Source organism: Pocillopora damicornis, chromosome 13, assembly GCF_964200805.1.
Source record: "Pocillopora damicornis chromosome 13, jaPocDami1.2, whole genome shotgun sequence".
Taxonomy (NCBI): Eukaryota; Metazoa; Cnidaria; class Anthozoa; order Scleractinia; family Pocilloporidae; genus Pocillopora; species Pocillopora damicornis.
The window spans coordinates 18,050,731-18,069,357 of record NC_142682.1 but is presented as its reverse complement, the minus strand read 5'-3'; the positions used below and the strand labels follow the sequence as shown (position 1 = coordinate 18,069,357).

The 18,627-nt window shown below is 40.1% G+C and overlaps 1 protein-coding gene and 1 non-coding gene across 3 annotated transcripts; one reads left to right on the top strand and one right to left on the bottom strand.

Annotated features, from left to right (window-relative positions):
- Positions 1 to 4,604: 4,604 nt before the first annotated feature.
- LOC113674398 (prestin) lies at positions 4,605 to 18,167 on the bottom strand. 2 transcript variants are annotated; one of them, XM_089191434.1, is made up of 17 exons: positions 17,746 to 18,167; positions 13,194 to 13,304; positions 12,625 to 12,830; positions 12,390 to 12,554; positions 11,863 to 12,015; positions 11,136 to 11,218; positions 10,595 to 10,742; positions 9,868 to 9,978; positions 9,530 to 9,607; positions 9,306 to 9,401; positions 8,848 to 8,954; positions 8,052 to 8,121; positions 7,619 to 7,837; positions 6,977 to 7,120; positions 5,948 to 6,002; positions 5,677 to 5,801; positions 4,605 to 5,253 (listed from the first exon to the last, which is right to left on the bottom strand). In XM_089191434.1, exons 1-17 carry the CDS (start codon positions 18,050 to 18,052, stop codon positions 5,215 to 5,217), a joined length of 2,217 nt encoding a protein of 738 aa, XP_089047560.1. In that variant the 5' UTR covers positions 18,053 to 18,167; the 3' UTR covers positions 4,605 to 5,214. The 2 variants fall into 2 exon arrangements, with proteins under 2 accessions (XP_089047560.1, XP_089047559.1); XM_089191433.1 differs by lacking the exon at positions 17,746 to 18,167 and adding an exon at positions 14,558 to 15,673.
- LOC113674399 (U5 spliceosomal RNA) lies at positions 6,420 to 6,540 on the top strand. Its single transcript, XR_003446516.2, has one exon. It is a non-coding gene; the product is annotated as a U5 spliceosomal RNA (small nuclear RNA).
- Positions 18,168 to 18,627: the final 460 nt, after the last annotated feature.

The window sequence follows — 18,627 nt, the reverse complement described above, 5'->3', positions numbered from 1 at the left end:
GAAAGTAACCAGAAGTAATACCATCATAAACTAATGAGCCACAAGGCCAGCTCAAATCGACGATCACTCTTCGTTCGTTAGAGTCACGCTTGACCACCGTGTTGAGAGGAGAAACGGTTTTGAATTTTGGACACTAGTGGCCGTTTTATCATTGTGGACGCTAGTGGCCGATTTATGATTTTGCACACTAGTAGCCCATGTATCATTTTGGACACCAGTGCCTGATAATCGTTTTTGGACAGAAGTGGCCGATTTGGGATTTTGGACACTAGGAGCCGATTTTAGATTTTAGACGCTAGTGGCCTATTTTGGACTCCCGGTAGTGGCCGATTTTTTATTTTTGGACGATTTTGGATGTTGGGCACTATGGCCGATTTTGAATTGCAGACACCAGTGGCCGATTTAAGATTTTTGGACACTGGTGGCCGATTTAAGATTTTTGGACACTGGTGGCCGATTTACCATTTTGGACATTAGTGGCCGATTTTGGATTTTGAATAGTAGTAACCGATTTTAGAAGTTGGACTCTAGTGGCCGATTTTGGATTAAAGAAACGGGTAGGAGGGCTAGAGAGGGAGACGTGTACGAAAAGCTTGGCAGTGCTATTATTGCCTCGGTGATTATAAACAAGCCATAACGCACTTAGGCCGGTCTCTAATCATTGCCAAAGAAATGGGTGAAAGGATTACAGAAGGAGACATGTACCACCAGCTTGGCTTCGCTTATAGTTGTCTCGAGGATAATATAGAGGCTATAGCACGCTTATATCAATCCTTAATCATTGCCAAAGAAACAGCCAAAAGGGCTAAAGAAGCATGAGGGTCCAACAATCTCGGCGGCGCCTATCATGACATCGGTGACTATACACAAGCCATAGTATATTTCTAGCAATCCCTAATCATTCACAAAGAAACAGGTGATAGGACTGGAGAACAAGCTGAGTTCTTCAATTTGGGCCACATCTATAGGGACGTCGGTGATAATACACAAGCCATAGTATGCTTAAAGCATTCTCTACTAATTGCCAGAGAAGTTAATTAAAGGGTTAATGAAGGATTTACAATCTTGATCCTTGGCCAGTATTATGAGAGCCTCAGTAATATTAAACAGGCATTGGACTATTACATGGAAGGTCCTAAAATCGCCCAAGAAGCAGGAAACTGCGCCTTAGAAGGACGTTGCTGCCGTGCGCTTAAGCGGGCTTATACGTATCTAGGACAATTTGAGCATGGCCGACGAACAGTATTGCAAGATATCTCTTTCCATTGCTAAAAAGGTTGGCGTATAGCCATTTGGGATGTTTTATGTATTTACTGGTAAGTTAAGCACAGCGAAAGAATGCTTCAATAAAGTACTAGTCATTTGTAAGAATGCCAACGATAGACGTTACGAGGGAATTCACTCTTGCAATCTTAGGAACGCTCATATGTGTCGTTGCGATTTTAAGGAAGCTCTTGAGTACTTCAGGCGACACCTCAGCATTGCAAAGGAATTGAAAAGCAGAGAAGGAGAAGCATGCGCATACTGCGCTTTTAGGAGCGCTCGCTCCGTTCTGGCGACACTGTGGGCAATTATGACTTTCAGCCCCTTTAAACTTATTCGCCGTTCTACCGCTCCGCCATAGCTCTCGCAAGTTATTTGATATTTCGTTTTAACTAATACTAACATATTTATCTATTTATTTATTCATGGTTTCATGAATGAGACACCATCCTGTAGCACATCCTTATTAAGGAGGTAATTTTTTTTTAAAAAACTGTGGTGCTACGTCGGTGGGAGAGTATAAGAAGGTAAATTAGTATTATCAACCGAGTTGATAACGCAAATTAGCCACCATAAAGAGTTTAAAAGCTGAAGTCTCAGCCTTTCGTCATTCGCTCTGACGAAGGGCTAACAAGTGGCCTATTTGGGGTTTTGAACACAAGTGGCCAGATTTTGAATTTTGGACACTAGTGTTCCATTTTGGATTTTGGACAGTAGTGGCTGATTTTGGATTTTGGTCAGTAGCGGCCAATTTATCATTTTGGACTGTAATGGCCGATTTGGGATTTTGCACTCTAGTGGCCGATTTTGGATTTTGGACACTAGTGGCCGATTTTGGATTTTGGACACTAGTGGCCGATTTTGGATTTTGGACACTAGTGGCCGATTTTGGATTTTGGACACTAGTGGCCGATTTTGGATTTTGCACTCTAGTGGCCGATTTTGGATTTTGGACACTAGTGGCCGATTTTGGATTTTGGATTTTGGACACTAGTAGCCGATTTTGGATTTTGGACACTAGTGGCCGATTTTGGATTTTGGACACTAGTGGCCGATTTTGGATTTTGGACACTAGTGGCCGATTTTGGATTTTGGACACTAGTGGCCGATTTTGGATTTAGACACTGGTGGCCGATTTTGGATTTTAGACACTACTGGCCAATTTTAGAATTTGGAAACTGGTGGCCGATTTGGGATTTTGGACACTACTGGCTGTTTTATCATTGTGGACGCTAGTGGTGGCTGGTTTTGGAATTTGGACGGTAGTGGCCGAGTTATCATTTTGGACACAAGTGGCCTATTTTGGATTTTGGACACTTGTGGCCGATTTAGGTTTTTGGACATTGGTGGCCAATTTTAGAATTTAGACACTAGAGGCCGATTTGGGATTTTGCATACGTACTGGCGGTTTTATCATTGTGGACGTTAGTGGTGATTGTGGACAGCAGTGGCCAATTTATTATTTTGGACGCAAGTGGCCGATTTTGAATTTTGGACACAAGTAGCCGGATTTTGGATTTTGAACACTGGTGACCGATATATCATTATGGGCGTGATTTTGCATACTACTGGCGGTTTAATCATTATGGACGCTAGTGGTCGATTGTGGATTTTGGAAACGAGCAGCCAAGTTATCATTTTGGACACAAGTGGCCGATTTTGAATTTTGGACGCAATTGGCTGAATTTTGAATTTTGGACACCAGTGGCCAATATATCATTATGGTCAAAGGTAGGTGCTTTTACATTTTGGACACTGGTGGCCGATCTGGGATTTCGGACTCTAGTGGTCCATTTTGGATGACATTAATGGCTGACTTATCATTTTGGACGCTAATGGCCAATTTTGGATTTTGGACAGCGGTGGCCAATTTAGCATGTTGGACTCAAATGGCCGATTTTGGATTTTGGACACAAGTGGCCGGTAAGGGATTTTGGACACTACTGGCCGTTTTATCATTACAGACGCTAGTGGTCAATTTTGGATTTTGGAGCCTAGTGGCCAATTTATCATTTTGAACACAAGTGGCCCATTTTGAATTTTGGACACTAGTGGCCGTTTTATCATTGTGGACGCTAATGGCCGATTTGGGATTTTGCACACTAGTAGCCCATGTATCATTTTGGACACCAGTGCCTGATAATCGTTTTTTACACAGTAGTGGCCGGTTTTGGTTTTGTACTCTATGGGCTGATTTGGGATTTTGGACACTAGGAGCCGATTTTAGATTTTAGACGCTAGTGGCCTATTTTGGACTCTCGGTAGTGGCCGATTTTTTATTTTTGGACGATTTTGGATGTTGGGCACTATGGCCGATTTTGAATTGCAGACACCAGTGGCCGATTTAAGATTTTTGGACACTGGTGGCCGATTTACCATTTTGGACATTAGTGGCCGATTTTGGATTTTGAGTAGTAGTAACCGATTTTAGAAGTTGGACTCTAGTGGCCGATTTTGGGTTAAAGACAATAATCGCCGCTAGTAGCCGATCCTGGATTTTGAACACTAGTGGCTGATTTTGGATTTTGGAAACTTGTGGCCGATTCTGGATTTTGGACAGAAGTGACCTATTCTGGATTTTGGACAGTAGTGGTCAACTTTTGATTTCGAACGATAGTGACCGATTTTCGATTTTAGACGTTACTGGCCGATTTTGGATTTTGCACACTAGTGGCCGATCATATATTTTGAAATGTGGAAATTATTTATAATTAACAGACGAAAGTGAAAGAAGCAAAGCTTAATCATTATTGGAGCTTAGAGGAAAGAGGAACAGTGAGGTTCTTGAGTTAGCCTCTATTAATTATAATTACTGTTACAATTGTCATCATCATTATTATTATTATTGTTTTATTGTTTGTTACCATTATTTATTGAAGTCAATTAGTAACTATATTTTCATCTTCTCTTGTGGAACATGATACTCATTAATATCTGGGATGCGGCAGGTTTTCCGTTTTGCATGTGAATACAAATATTTTGCAACACTACCTTCAAACGTCATTGTACAACCCCTAGTTCTTTTCATGGTTATAAAAATTGTGCCATATCAGTAGCCACATGAAGTCCTACATGTCCTTTTTATTAAAACATCATGGTTATTGGTCTCTCAGTGCATTTGGATTTCGTTCATATTAGAGATCAATCATCTTCCAACCAACACTGTTTCTATACTATCAATTATCTTAATTTGTCCTAATTTTCCAGGCTAAAATCGAACGGTCAACAAAATCGTTCACCTCTCGTTCAAATTGCGCCTACACTCATTGTATCCAGCGGATGTTAACGAAAGAGCTTCTGCTGAGAGAACAAACGGACTGTAACCACAAAGTCTATTCATATTTTGTTTGACTTTTCAAGTTTAATGATACTTTGTCATATATATAATGAAAAAATAAAATAAAGCAAGATTAAATATGTTGGGTTAGTGGCTGAGGAAAAATATTCATTCCTTCCTCTGACTACTTCCCTAAAGTACATGTATAATATTCAAATTGAGTACAAATTAATATTCCACTGAAAAGTGAGAATTTTTTGGAATATATTCACGTCATGAATCGTAATATTGAAAAAAAATATATACATATATATATATAAATATCTATGTATCACGTTGTGAATTTCGCTCTTACAGAATCCGTCCGACGGAAGAAAAAAACAAAATTTATTCGTTGAGGTAATATGGAAATTTAGAGGCTGAGAGCCCAACTCCCTCCCACAACGGAGTATCCACTAAAAATAAAAATTTTTTTAAGTCTGTAGACCTTCATTGTTTTCTTGGGGTACGCTCATTTAGACCTCTCGGAAAGGCCCTTCTATTCTGCACGAGGAGTTCATCACCCTGCCCCTCTCTGTCACCGATTTTTAAAACGTTTATTTCGTTCGCCAGTGATAAAAGAACTACTAACGATCTGAAATTTTCCACGACAGAAATATCAGCCAGGATCAGTATTACAAACATGTCTCCTTCTCCAAGTCTTCTCCCCAAAGCTGCAAGGAAAGCAAAATGGGGATATATTTACCCATACTGCAATATATAAAGTTGCAAAGTGGGAACGTCAATTATTGCATTGATATGTGTACCCCAGGATGTCCCAGAGAATGCATTTTCCCGCGCACTTCCAAATGAATTAAGATCATGTGATAGTCAGAATATGCCTCAGCGTGCGGACATGAACCAAAAACAACGATCCATGATATGAACCTTAATATCTATTTTAAGTCTCAAGAACACTCGCAAAAGTGCCCAAAATGTAAGTAAAAACATTAAAAATATCCGAAAGATCAGAATGAGAGGTGACAGTATCAAAGGTCAGAAACTCCATAGTATTTCATGGTACACTCGCTCTTCGCTATCAAGGAAAAGACATGCGCATCAGTTTTGTTTAGCCGTCGCATGATTGTGAAACTTACCGCGTAGTCACGTGATCTTATGGCAGATATAACAGCGTCATGAATGGATGGAAACATCGCGTGATGTGGAATGGCCTGTATGGCGGCCTTCTTAGTGGAACTTGCGAGCCTTTTAATGAGAATTGCTGTGGAGAGACGATATTACGCTTACTAATTAAATTCTTAAGTCAGAGAATTGGACATCACGCTTAATAATAATAATAAGAGTAATTTTTTTATTGTGAATTCCGCCCAAACTATGATTTAAAACTTGAAAAAAGGAAATACTCACAAGAGCAACCAGCCAGGTATATCTGAACTCCAGCTTTCTTGAACTCCGATAGAAGCTGGAGGATGAAAAGAAGATTTCTCGAATAAATGCGAAACAACTGATAAATACACGCAGGGTTTAGCAATCACCGTTGTAGTACTATGTAGCAACCATTGCCGACGTAAAAGACAGCTTTTTATGCGCGTATCCAAGGATTTACTGAAGGGGTTTTCTGACACCGGTGATCGTCGGTCAGTGGACGGAAAATATTCCTTTCCACCGTGGAAAGAGATTTTTCTTGCGTTTTTCAAAAGTTTCACCTCATTTTTATCGTTATAAGGTAACACGAGAGCTGGAGCTCAAACAAACTAAACGCAATGTTTTGCATGCGTGTCATTAATATCCAAGTGAGTCGAAACTGTAGCGGAATTCCCTGTCCCATATGCTCTGTGATGTTACTTTCTACATAAAGCCCGGTCAATCACATTAACGCTAACTCTGGTTTCCCTTCATCACGCACAAATCTTTCGCCTTTTACTAAAGATTTCCGTGGAGGAGAACAGTTGAATGAGTTTATAAACCAATTTTTCGTCGCCCTGCCTTTCGGCGGGGCTCACAAAAAATGCAAATGAACTATTCATAGGAGAGAGGAAGAAGGTGCCTCCAACGTACTTAAGGAATTTAAGAGACAACTGACACGTGCTATAAGCGCGTCTTACGTCTGCAAAAGTTGCGAACGAGTCTGGTACTGTCATACTGACAGGTAAGGGTGGAGGATTTTTGGGGATCACATGGTTTCCAGAAGGAACAGAAAGGGGATCAGTCGTCAATAAAAGAGTGTAAAGGGGAGACTATGGAAAATTGACTTCCAATTAACTGCCAATGAGGAGGGAATCGTATAGAGCCTAATGGGGAGATATCAGGTAAATTAAATCGTGACAAAACCAAAATCCTCTAACCTTCAACCCCCCCGGACCCCCGACCCCCAGAGCCCCCTTCCCATCCCATCCAGCCGATAAAAAATGACAAGTCCCTAAGCTTGGTACTTACAGATGGAAGCGCATGAAGTCCAACCGAATCGATGAAAGTAAAACTGCTACAATCAACGACGACAGTGTGAATACAGGTTTGCGGCTCGTCAACTTCAACAGCAGTAGTCCTTGAGGTCCTTTTGTTTTCCAAAGGAATTGGTTTCTATTTAAAAAATTGGGAAATAATCAAATATTTAAACAGTCAAGACAACTACGCGCATGTTCAAAACACAATGCGATAGAATTTTCCCGTCATGATCACAAGAAGGGAAGAACCTCGAGAGATATTAACGGCTTTGGTGCTAAACGTAGACATCCTACAACTATGCCAGCATCGCAGAGGAGCAAACAGAAGGTTGAAAAAAAAGTGTCGTCAACATCCTTGACTCAAAGATGTTGGTATCTATTCTGTGACGCTGGTGGTGACACCCTGATTGATCCAATTGTTGGAATGTAGAAAGTTTATCGCGCAAAGAAACACTAGATCTAAATACTGTTCCAAAGAAACCACCAACCGCAATAATATCGATGTCTGTCTAAGGTCCACTATTGTTCTCCACGAACGAAAGGGAACGTAACTTTACTTGGACAATCGATATTGCGCCAGTATTCGACTTATTACTGCGAATACTTTATAAGGGAGTTACTAAATCTAACTTACACCATTAGGGATCTCTCCGTTACAGTTTCCTCCGTTTTCACTCTCGAGAAGATCATATTTTTCGTCGTCGTTTCCCAGTTTGACCCTTTTGCGCGCTTTCTGTTGAGAACTGGGATCCAGTCCAGAGGCACTAACCAGCGCATTTCTGAAGCGCTCCACGTTACCAAAGTAAAGAGGGGACTCGAGTCTCAGCACCTTCACACCAGGGACCTCGAAGGCCTTTAAGGGAAAATGTCACATGCAAGCGTTATTGTTTGGTGATCAAATCGAAGTCGGAAATGACATTTCAGACAAATTTTGGCCTATAAATCTGAATCCACTATTGATAACGCTGATCTTTGGAACGCGAATTTACAACAAGCACATATAAAGCGCTAAGGAGAAAGAAAGTAACTACAATAAACTACTTTTCAAATTTAGACAAATAACGTACCGAGGGACATTGCTTGATGTCACGATATAACTCAGTTGCTTTTACTCTTCCAAGGACTGTGTGCCTGGATCTGAAATGGAGAAATTTTGAAAAATACAGTTTAAATCAGAGGGGATGCAGAGTCTGATGTAGGGAGAAACGGAAGATCCTGCCTTATATTTGGCTCGTGCCAAATTAATGTTGTGCACCAAAATCGTTAAAAACACGACAACTGCCAAAATGCCATTGTCCTTTGAAAGACTTTAAGGTTCTACATCAAAACTCGCAGCTCTGAGGTTAAATCAGTGGTTTATACTCAGCAGAGCAATGTTATACAATAATCCAGAACATTCCAAAATGTTCCGTTAAGAACCGTCTTACGCTCAGTGATGCGGCTTCTGATTTATAAATAGAAAATAGAACTTCTAGATCTCTACGCAAAAATCAAGAGCTCATGGCGAGCTTTTGTTCTTATCAATAGATAAGATTTCAATAAAGAGTTTAAAAGCTGACGTTTCGAGCGTTAGCCCTTCGTCAGAGCGAAGAATCTGACGAAAGGCTAACGCTTGCAACGTCAGCTTTAAAACTCAAAAACTCTTTGCGGTGGCAAATTTACATAGTCAACTCAACTGATAATAGTAAATTACCCTGTTATGCTCTCCCGCCGACGCAGTACGACGGTTTTTTTAGAAACTTAACCCCTTTATTCAAGCTGTCAATAAAGCCGTGTTGCATACTACAATTGACCGCTACCTACGCTAAATAAGTGAAAATAAGGAAAAGGAAAGAAATCAACATAGATGTAGTCTTTTTTTACCTGGAAAGGGATAAAACTACTGCAAATAAGGCACAGATCACTCCTACACCCAGTCCAACATCAACTCCCAACAGTATGACACCAAAACAAGTGAAAAACCATACAACCTGTGAGATTTCAAAACAAAACGGAATAAACATTTTTTATACATCTTTTTGAAAACTTCAATTGATTCGCATGCTGACCTTGTTTTACTATTTGTGGTATTAATCTAGTTGTTAATTCCACTAGTAATGTTATTATCGAGGTACGTTTACCCTTTAAGCCTAAAAGTGACACGCATCTAATTTCTCCTTACAATACACCCCTGAATCACACAGGAAATGATAACCAACTAAAGAAGCTCTTCATTGTTGAATAAATTCTCTATGTCAGCACCTTAAGAAATGTATAGAGAACAGTAAGGAGAATACGTTTACTGATGTTAGGGAGTAAAGGATTAAGAGAGAACTATTTACCGCATCAGGTTTGTGAATTCCCCATAAATCCCGCAGCCTTGAAAATTGCCTGAGCAGGCCAACGAGATTGGCGATCACAACTGCAGCTAGGATAGCCTGGATTAAAGCAAACATAACTCGATGGACTCAAAAGTAATAATAACCAAAAATAACGTTTGCAAATCCAAGAAATGGCATATCAACAGTATGTGCCAGCGCAGGAAATTTTGAAACGTGTAGTTCACCTTTGGAAGATGGTAAAAAAGTGGAGCAATAAACAGTAGAACGAGAAGGATCAAGGCGATCACAACCACGCTGCAAAGCTGTGAAATAATAACACAAAAGAAACAATCAATCCGTGAAACATCCTTTTGCGCGCGCAGAACACTTCTTTTCATAATTTCTCTAAATCGGTGCTCTACGCAGAACTCACTCTACACCTCGTAAAACATTGGTATGCTGAACAAAATGACACTACTTATAAACACGACGGTTTTTGCACTTAACGTGAGGTCAGTGGCCTTTCAAATTCAAGGAATGATTAAAAAATAATAAGAAAACTGTATTCGGCTAGTTCGGTTACCTGTGTGTTTGCAAGGTTTTCCTGTACCGCTGTACGTGCTAAAGCGTTGCAGATCGGGAAACACGAAAAAAAAGAGCCAGCAATGTTTCCTGCTCCATACGAAATCAGCTCCTGAGATGAGAAAAGTGAAGAAAAACAGCAGTATGATTACAGGAATCTGTGATTTGTTAAACAAGAGCCTTAATGTCCAACTCAGTCTGACTGAGCAGGATCAACGCACGCTAAACCTGATGTTACCTGTCTTACAGTTGCCGCCCATATCGAAAGTTGAAATACACTTATGTATAAGGACGTTTCGACAGAAAAAATGAACTGAATACTTCACATCACAATCTCTTCACTGACGCCTATCTCGTTAAAGGAATGAGGTAAAGTCCTCCATCACCCAATTTATACCAAGACCAATAATTGATGTGTTGGCAAAGGTTATGTTAGCTTATGAGCTACAAAGGGCCGTCCCGGCGGAGTTTGTCTCAGTTTCAGCAGCATGAAGCGATTAGGTGTATTTCTACTTCCCCTATTTCAAAATCAATTGTACTGCAGGCAATAGTTAAGTCAGGTAAGATGCTAGTCCATCACAGGGAGATATCTTCCGCATTTCGATAGTTTTCCCTGACAGTTTACCAGCACCCGTTCAGACTCCCTGGCAGGGGAAGGGGGGGGAGGCACAGTGAAAGAAGAGTGTCTTCCCAAGAACCCAACACCCATCAATGCTTGCTAAACAAACCTGGTTTGGTTCGACTGCGTAACCACGCTTCTTAGCAAACATTTTGGCTAGTGAGATGTTTGTGGCAAATATCACCACTGCGATAACAAAGGCGTCTGAGGAAATATTCGACATCCGGGATAAAGATGGTACACTCAGAGGAGGAAGTCTGAAACCGAATCAAGAAAATGAATCACCAAATATACGTGAAGAATTTCTTGAGCACTGGTCTGTACGGGAGCTGACGCAGGAAAAATCTTCGTCGCAATTCGAACTTGGGACAAAAGTTTGCACAAAAGACGCAGTTTGTTAGAAGACAAATGAACTTCTTCTCGTAGACAACGAAGCTACCAAAAGCCTATAAAAATAATTTTGTGCCCATAAATGATATCAGACTTTGAATTTAAGCCATACGTAGTTGCAACCGAAATATCATTACCGCGAAGGTTTAATTTTAAGGAATGTCACATAAGGGAAACTGCTCCCGCTCTATGTTCAAAGACAAATCGTTGCAAAGCACTATGTTACGTGTGTCTGGCACACCACTACGCATACTACATACCCCTTTGGTATTTCTCCTATGATCGATGTACCAAAATTCGCATTGATGTTCGCACCATATGATATGGCAGTTCCGACAACAACCTGATCAGATAAAAAAGGAAATAAAGGTGAGAACGAGCCGGTCCTCGAGACAACAGTATTGTGAAGGTTGACGGAAGGAAGCGGAAGGGCGGACAAAGAAATTTAGTCCGCTATTACTGGGTTACAATCAAGATATCTTATCTATCTTATCTTATCTTATCTTAGGCGTGCTAGGCAGGTAGTCTTGCTATCGTAGTTCTCCCCATCCTCATTCCCGCGCGTCTCTTAATTCAAGTTGTTTCCTATTTCAAGTTTATGAAACTACTAAAAGCTTGGCGAACAATTGTAACTTGTGGAATGTCCGCAGAATTTACGCAAGTGACAAAATCGTGTCTCTTGAGCGCCTTTGTCTTCGAAGTTTTCCTTGTTTCCCAAGGACGTAGCTACGGGGGGGGGGGATTCTGGGGTGCCCCTAACCCCCCATTTGTAAACCTTTTTTTTTAAGAAAACAACCAACAATATTCAGGTGGCGAAAACTGGTGAGTACCCTCAGTTTGACACAGTGTGTTCCCCCTTTGAAAATCCTGGCTACGCCTCTGCAGTAAATGAATCTCAATTGGAGGAAGAATAGAAAATGCCCGAGGCACTGTTTCATATCCACTGCTACTTTCCTACAAGCAACTCGATGAAATAAATATTCTTACCACTAGAAGTTCTGCAGGGATCGGAACTTTCAGTTTTTGCTTGAATCTCTCATTGACTTGTTTCAGTCCAATTAACAGAACAAGACAGAGCACGCCTGTAATTACGGCTCCAATGTTCGCCGAGGGAATGTTTTTCATCATATACGTGAAGATCTGAAAGCAATTATCACCATAGTTGGTTTGAATCGGTGAAAAGGTTAAGTCTAACACTACGTCTTGATCGCTCTGGATTTATGTCGTAAAATCTATCTTGGAAAAGAATCCAATATTAAAATTTAGTGGAGCACGAGAAGCAACAAAATAGATACGCGAAGTTTCATAATTAAGTAGTGAGGAGAAACGATACAAAGAATCTAAAGCCTAAAGAACCTGGATTTGAGCTTTCTTTCAGGTAAGCTGCTCCGAGGGATATGATTTTACAGTAATTTTGGTAGAATATAAGCTAGTGATTTTTTCAAACTTCGAGATTTCTTTACCAAGAATTCGGCAGATGGTTTGAAAGAACAGTGGGCTCATGGCATAGTTACCTTCACTGAAGCAAGTGGTCCAGTGATCTGAGGAACTTTCAGTCCTAGTATATGCTTCAATTGGCTGATGACAACGAATACCGCTGATCCTGTGGTAAAACCGCTGATCAATGGATCCGATAAGAAAGTCGCCACAAATCCCAGCCTCGCCACTCCCATGATAACCTACCGTGAAAAATCATTCTTTTAAACTATTACTTACATTTTGTAGCAAGCAAATGGTATATGATTTTACCTGGATGATACCAACGAGTAAGGAAAGGGAAATGGCGACCTCCATTTTGGCTGACTCGAGGGGTGTCCATAACCCGGTGCTTGCACCTGTCGGAGAAGGACTGGACATCGAGCCATTACCTGGTGTGGGACTAGGTGATAATGGCATGGAACCCACTTCACGTTCAACAACTTGAGCCACCATCAAACAAATGACTGCGAAACTACCTGTCACGTGACAACAACACCAATCATTAAACTGATTTCTTGTCTCACTATCAACACTTGTGAATGACTGGCTTCTAATTTTCAGTTTTAGTAATCTAATTTCTCCTCACAATATCACCACTGAATCCCACATTAAGGTCATGAGAATGAAGGAAATGATCACCAATGGAAAGTGCCTTTGATTGGTAAACAAATTCTCCTTGTCAGCGCCTTAGGAAATGTATAAAGAACAGTATGGAGAGTATGCATACTGATGTTAGGGTGTAAAGGGTTAATACAACCAAAGACTGGTGCATAAATGATAGCATCATTCCTTCAAGCTGCAGAAATGTAAAAAAAAGGAAAGGAAAAAATCCACCGTACCTACAGACAAGTGTCGTGATGTACCCATGATCATATAAACCAAAACTGGGATAATGGCGGTGTAAAGTCCCGTGACCGGCGGAAGAGAAGCCAGCATGGCGAATGCGAGTCCTAGGAGAGAAAAAAATGACGTCAGAAAAAGACATGTGCAGCAGCCCGTCATTACTCAAAAATGAGCTCCTGACATGTGACAGTTTTCAAAGATGCTAAAGCTATGATAATTTTCGCCAACTACCCACGGCTATTAATAAGTCTACACAATTTGTACAGCTGATAGCTCCCGTCGACTAACCCCCGGCAGTGATCCACCATCTCCCATTCTTCTCACTGCGCATGCACCTCCTCTTGCATTTGTGAAAAAATTCTTCCGTCGATAGAAACGAAAATGAACGCGCGATGCTGGTCATAGATGACGTAAAACGAGGTAAATAGAAGACGGAAATTAAAAAACCATACAAATGCTTTAAAATCACTATAACTCCAAAACAATAAACGCCGATTTCAGCAGAGAGACTCAAAATCTCCGAAGGGTTTGATGAATTGTTATTGATATTTTGACAATAATTTCTCGCGATAACAATGAAAGCGAACTGCCAAATTATGTCCTTTGCTCCAAACCTATAGAAAAACAACATCAACAACACTCACACATCAACAAAGAGCAGTTTCAATAAAATGTTTAACCCTTTAACGCCTATGAGTGATAAGTAACTATTTTCTCCCATCAGTATCACCCCCAAAACAAACATCGAGGTCATGAGAATAAAGGAAATGATCACCAACTAAAGAAGCTCTTGATTGTTAAGCAAATTCTCTTTGTCAGTACCAAAGGAAATGTATAGAGAACATTGCGAAGAAAACGTATACTGATGTTAGGGTGTAAAGTGTTAACCAGCGGCCTCAGAGAGTGCGTGACCTCACGCTAAGAAGTACAATACAAAACGTCACGCGATGGGCATTTTGATGGAATTTCATTTCGTTTCATTTCGAATTCGATTTCATTCTCGATGGGATCTTACACGATGCTGGTCAAAATATTATCATGATCCGACCCAAATGAATAAAGCCAAGTAATTTTTGTGCAGTCATATTAATGCTGGTCGGTCATTCCTTACTGTTGCTGAGTTCGAACCGATTTTGTTTAATGTTTGGTTCGAGAACGCATCACGCATAAATCGATCAGAGCTGTTGCCAGACTATATCTTAAGATGGTCATTTAGTGTTATCAATTGAGTTGATAACGTAAATTGGCCAGCGTAAAGAGTTAGAAGGCTGACGTTTCGAGCGTTAGCCCTTCGTCCGAGCTCTGACGAAGGGCTGACGACGAGACATACTATCCATGGATCAGTAAAATATTGCTATACCTTGAGGAATATGCATAACTGCCAATGTAACACCACCATTTGCGTCGGGAAACAAATCTTCTTTGATGTTGTATTTTGGTAACCAGCGAATAATCGGCATGAGCCGAGCCAGAAAAGAGATCAAACCACTCCATGAACACGAACTCGGAAAAAGCTTTCGTTGAACGACATGCCAGTAATGGCTCTTCTTCGATGAGCCTTCCTCTGCACTCAGTGGACGGCCATGGGGTCTTGTTGCAGTGAAGAAGCTTTCCTCGTAAACGTTTCTGGCGATATCTATGTCAGGGCTTTGGCGGCAAACTGACCTCTCTTCAAGCGATTCCATTTCATTTTACTCTGCAGACGAGAGTTTTGCCATTCACCCCATATTCAAGCGTATATAGAACTTACAGTCAATGGAAACAGGAGGTTAGGTAGAAGCTTGGGAGTCACTTGACATTTATGACTCACACGTGAAGAAAAAGTAATCGAGGAACATTTCAGCATTCACTCGGTGACAATATGAGTATTAGCGGTATTTGGTTACACTCGCGATTCGCGTGTGCAACGAGCAGCATGCGTGTTCGAGAGGACACGCGAAGGAAGTTGAGGGATTTCTCAGTCTGGAGGCCCGGCTATGCAGTCATTTCTATTACCAATGGAGAATTATTTAAAATATCATTTTGAAGAATGGCTAATGGTGGCTTGTTCACTTTTGCTACTCGGGTGTTAAAACCGGACTGTCTTGCTATACTGGTAACCCCACTGACACAGAATCACATTTTCTTTATAAACTTGTTCCCTTCATTCAATTCTCAGTTATCCGAGTGAAAAAGCTAACGTCCAGTAAATGCTGGCGATATTATTGTTTTGCAGTTTACAACCAATGAAAGGGTTAAATCTTTCCTTGTTTCTTCAGCATTTTGAGAACATAGATATGCATTCGTCTTCGGTAATAACTGCTACGTAATTATATGGTCGAATGCCATGTTGAACCTTCAGTTTATACAAATATTGAAGTGTTCTATTTACTGGAAAAAGAACTAAGCCCATACATACAGGAACAGTTAATCATTCGTCAAATTTGGTTGTTTAGAATCTAATTACTGTGACAACAAAAATAAAGAGAATATTTTGTTTGTAGAAGAATGCCGTCGAATAACGGCGGAACTGTCTGGTGCTTGTGTAAAATACTCCACTCTGTCATGCATGAATTCAGTGCAATCTGACAAATTGACTCATTTCTGTCATCTATGATATAAACTGATCAATGAATTTTTAAGTTATAACGAATCCTTGAATAAGAAAATTAACGTCTTACATTGGAAAAATACTTGGGGATTTTCACTGTGGTCCAGTTTACAGAATTATACAAAGTTCCATCACTGAGGAAATAATGGGGTTTTCTCTCTGTACAATTGATAAGATAAATCCAATTTATTATTTTTTTAAATATTTATCAGTGCGGGTTTTATTCCGGGGGCCTATGTTACCCACCATACCATTACGGGTTAACAAGGCGACCGTTTCATTTTAATTAATATTACCCCCTACCATGAATGACCGAATATTGCTTTCGCGTTTCCGCCTTTAGGTGACTCGGCAAATTTTACAGAATACTCCAACGTGCCAGACCGGCAAAAAACGTCATCCGTCAAATTTTCTTCGCAGTAGATCAATATTAAAGGAAGTGCGGTTTGTAGTTAATTTGTTTGTTCCTTTCAGTGCATTTGTTTACGCACAATATACATAAAAAAACCTAGAAACGTTGTCATTTGTGTGACAAAATATAATATTTTTCAGACTTTTCAGCGATCGAAAAAAACGAACTCGCGGTTTTGCATATCATTTGTGTGTGCTGAGTCAAAACGAAACTCAAATAGGCAACATTTTCTTTACTGTTTCCTGTTAAATGCTTTTAGATTACTCATAGAGATAATTAACTGCTCTTTCTATCAGTTTACCGGCGTGATAACCCACGCGGAATGTTGAGAGAACACAGTAGAAATGTTTGTAAAATACGAGTCGAAGGTGAGTATTTACAAACTTTTCTTTCTCGTGTTCTCACTACATCCCGCGTGGGTTATTGCGCCGGTAAACCGATAGAAAGTGCGCTCTATTGCTCCTATAAAATACGTTTTTAACATTTCGATATTCCAAGGATTAACCGGTGCAGTAAATCATATGTTTTTGACCGTTCTGGACCCTTGTAGTGTCTTAAGTATCTCATAACATCAAATAAAGTATGCGTTGTAGGCGAGTGAAGCGGTGTGCGATCGAAGTACTTCAGATGCAGATCGGACGTGATTTTAACATTCAATGGTAATCACAAAGTGTGGTCTGTTGAGTAGAAATTTGCATCCCAGCAGTAAAATGACTCGACAATATCGGGACAAGTGCACCCGGCTGTTTAAACTATGAAAGCCCGGGTTTTCTGGTCTGCAATATCATATCCCCAACCGTTGATGGTAAGGTAAATACCTGGTCGACGCTCCTGTCAATATCGTCACCACAAAAATTGGGAAAAATATATCTATGACGGCAACGAAAAAATACATCATTGTATCCGCAATGAAAAAAACACCTGTCGCAATACTGTCGATTGCTTGACGACGCATTATTCCGTTGCATAAATTTATGTTAAAGCAAAACTTTGGAAAACGAATCTGGTTTTAACCAAACTTTGGCCTTTAGAAATACAAAAACGGACTTGGGAAAATTTAGGCGGCAATTTATGGAACTTGATTCTACTGATCAGTGACCATAACTTCGGTTAAGTCTCCGAGAGCTCACGTGGGGTGACTTGAGCTCTTACAGAATAGCTAAGTTGTGGGACGTAATTAATTTTAATACTAAAAATTTTCTGATGATCTGATCGCATGATGTGTGAAGCAAAACAAGATCAAGAAAATTGAGGGTATCGCTAGAATATGGCCTCATTCAGTTTCATTTGTTCTGTTCTTTTTTTTTTCTGTTTTTTTTTTTCTTCGACCTTCCTGTATCTAGGCGATTTTATGAAGTGCGAGATGTTGACAGGTATTTTTAATTTAATTGTTGATTTTTTTTCCGAGTTATGGCGAAATTTCCCAAGAAGCTTCGAAATAAATGTGTGGTTAGGCTTCCCTACCTCATTCAAACCTTTCGCGATCAATAAGCATAATTCTTATATTATTAACCTATCGCTTATTTTTTTTTATCGAAAAGATTACCTTGAGGAATATGCATGATGCCAACTGTAACACCTCCAGTGATATCAGCTAATAAGTCCTTCTTTACGCTGTATTTTGGCAACCAGCGAATAATCGGAGCAAGACGGACAAGATGAGAAAAGAAACTATTCCACGAGCATGAGCAAGAGGCAATTTTGTGATAAACTTTTGAGAAAGGACTCTTTCTCTTCGCCAGTTCTCCAGAGCTTGAATCACCATTTGTCTCTGTCAAACACCTTTCATTATAAACGTTTCGTCCGATTTGAATATCGAGTTTTTCATCACAAATTGAAGAGTATTCCTCCATTGCAGAAAAGCTGACTCAAGCGGAAACCCTTCGATTGAAGCCACGACTGCTATCGTCGGCCTCTCTCCGTGTTAGACCAAACAATTTTAGATTTTCCCTTCTCTATACAAAGGAGTTATTAATAATCGCGTGTATGACGTTGATCTCTAATGACAATAAGCTTCAATGCCCGTGCAGAACACTTGTAACTTTCTATATCCGCTTTGAACTAAGCCATTATTTGTTCAAATGACGATATCGCCCTCTGTTACAGTTATCAAACTACACCCAAAACATAGAGGTCAATTATTCAAGCGTGATGAAGGTTGTGAAAACGCATGACGGCTCTCTCGGCGGAAAGATCCACCGAAAAAATCCAAAACAAAAACATAAATAACTATGATCCTCTCAGAAACTAAGGAAAAATTATTTTCAATCAGCTCTTCGTTCGATTGATCCCTATTTGTTTCCTAAACCAAGATGATAAATAAACAATTTAATTTGAGTGAATTAAACTTTGCCTCTTGCACAATGATATGAATATTCACTCGAAAAAGTTTGCCTCTATCGAAATGGCTTCGTACGTAACCGAAACC

What these genes read in the sequence shown, in the direction of transcription:
- LOC113674398 (XM_089191433.1), bottom strand. Translation starts at nt 14,882, where the DNA reads ATGGAATCGCTTGAAGAGAGGTCAGTTTGCCGCCAAAGCCCTGACATA. An exon ending in GACCACTTGCTTCAGTGAAG is followed by an intron (nt 12,016 to 12,389) that starts GTAACTATGCCA and finishes AATTGCTTTCAG; the next exon opens with ATCTTCACGTATATGATGAA. An exon ending in TAAGATCACGTGACTACGCG is followed by an intron (nt 5,254 to 5,676) that starts GTAAGTTTCACA and finishes CTTTCCTTGCAG; the next exon opens with CTTTGGGGAGAAGACTTGGA.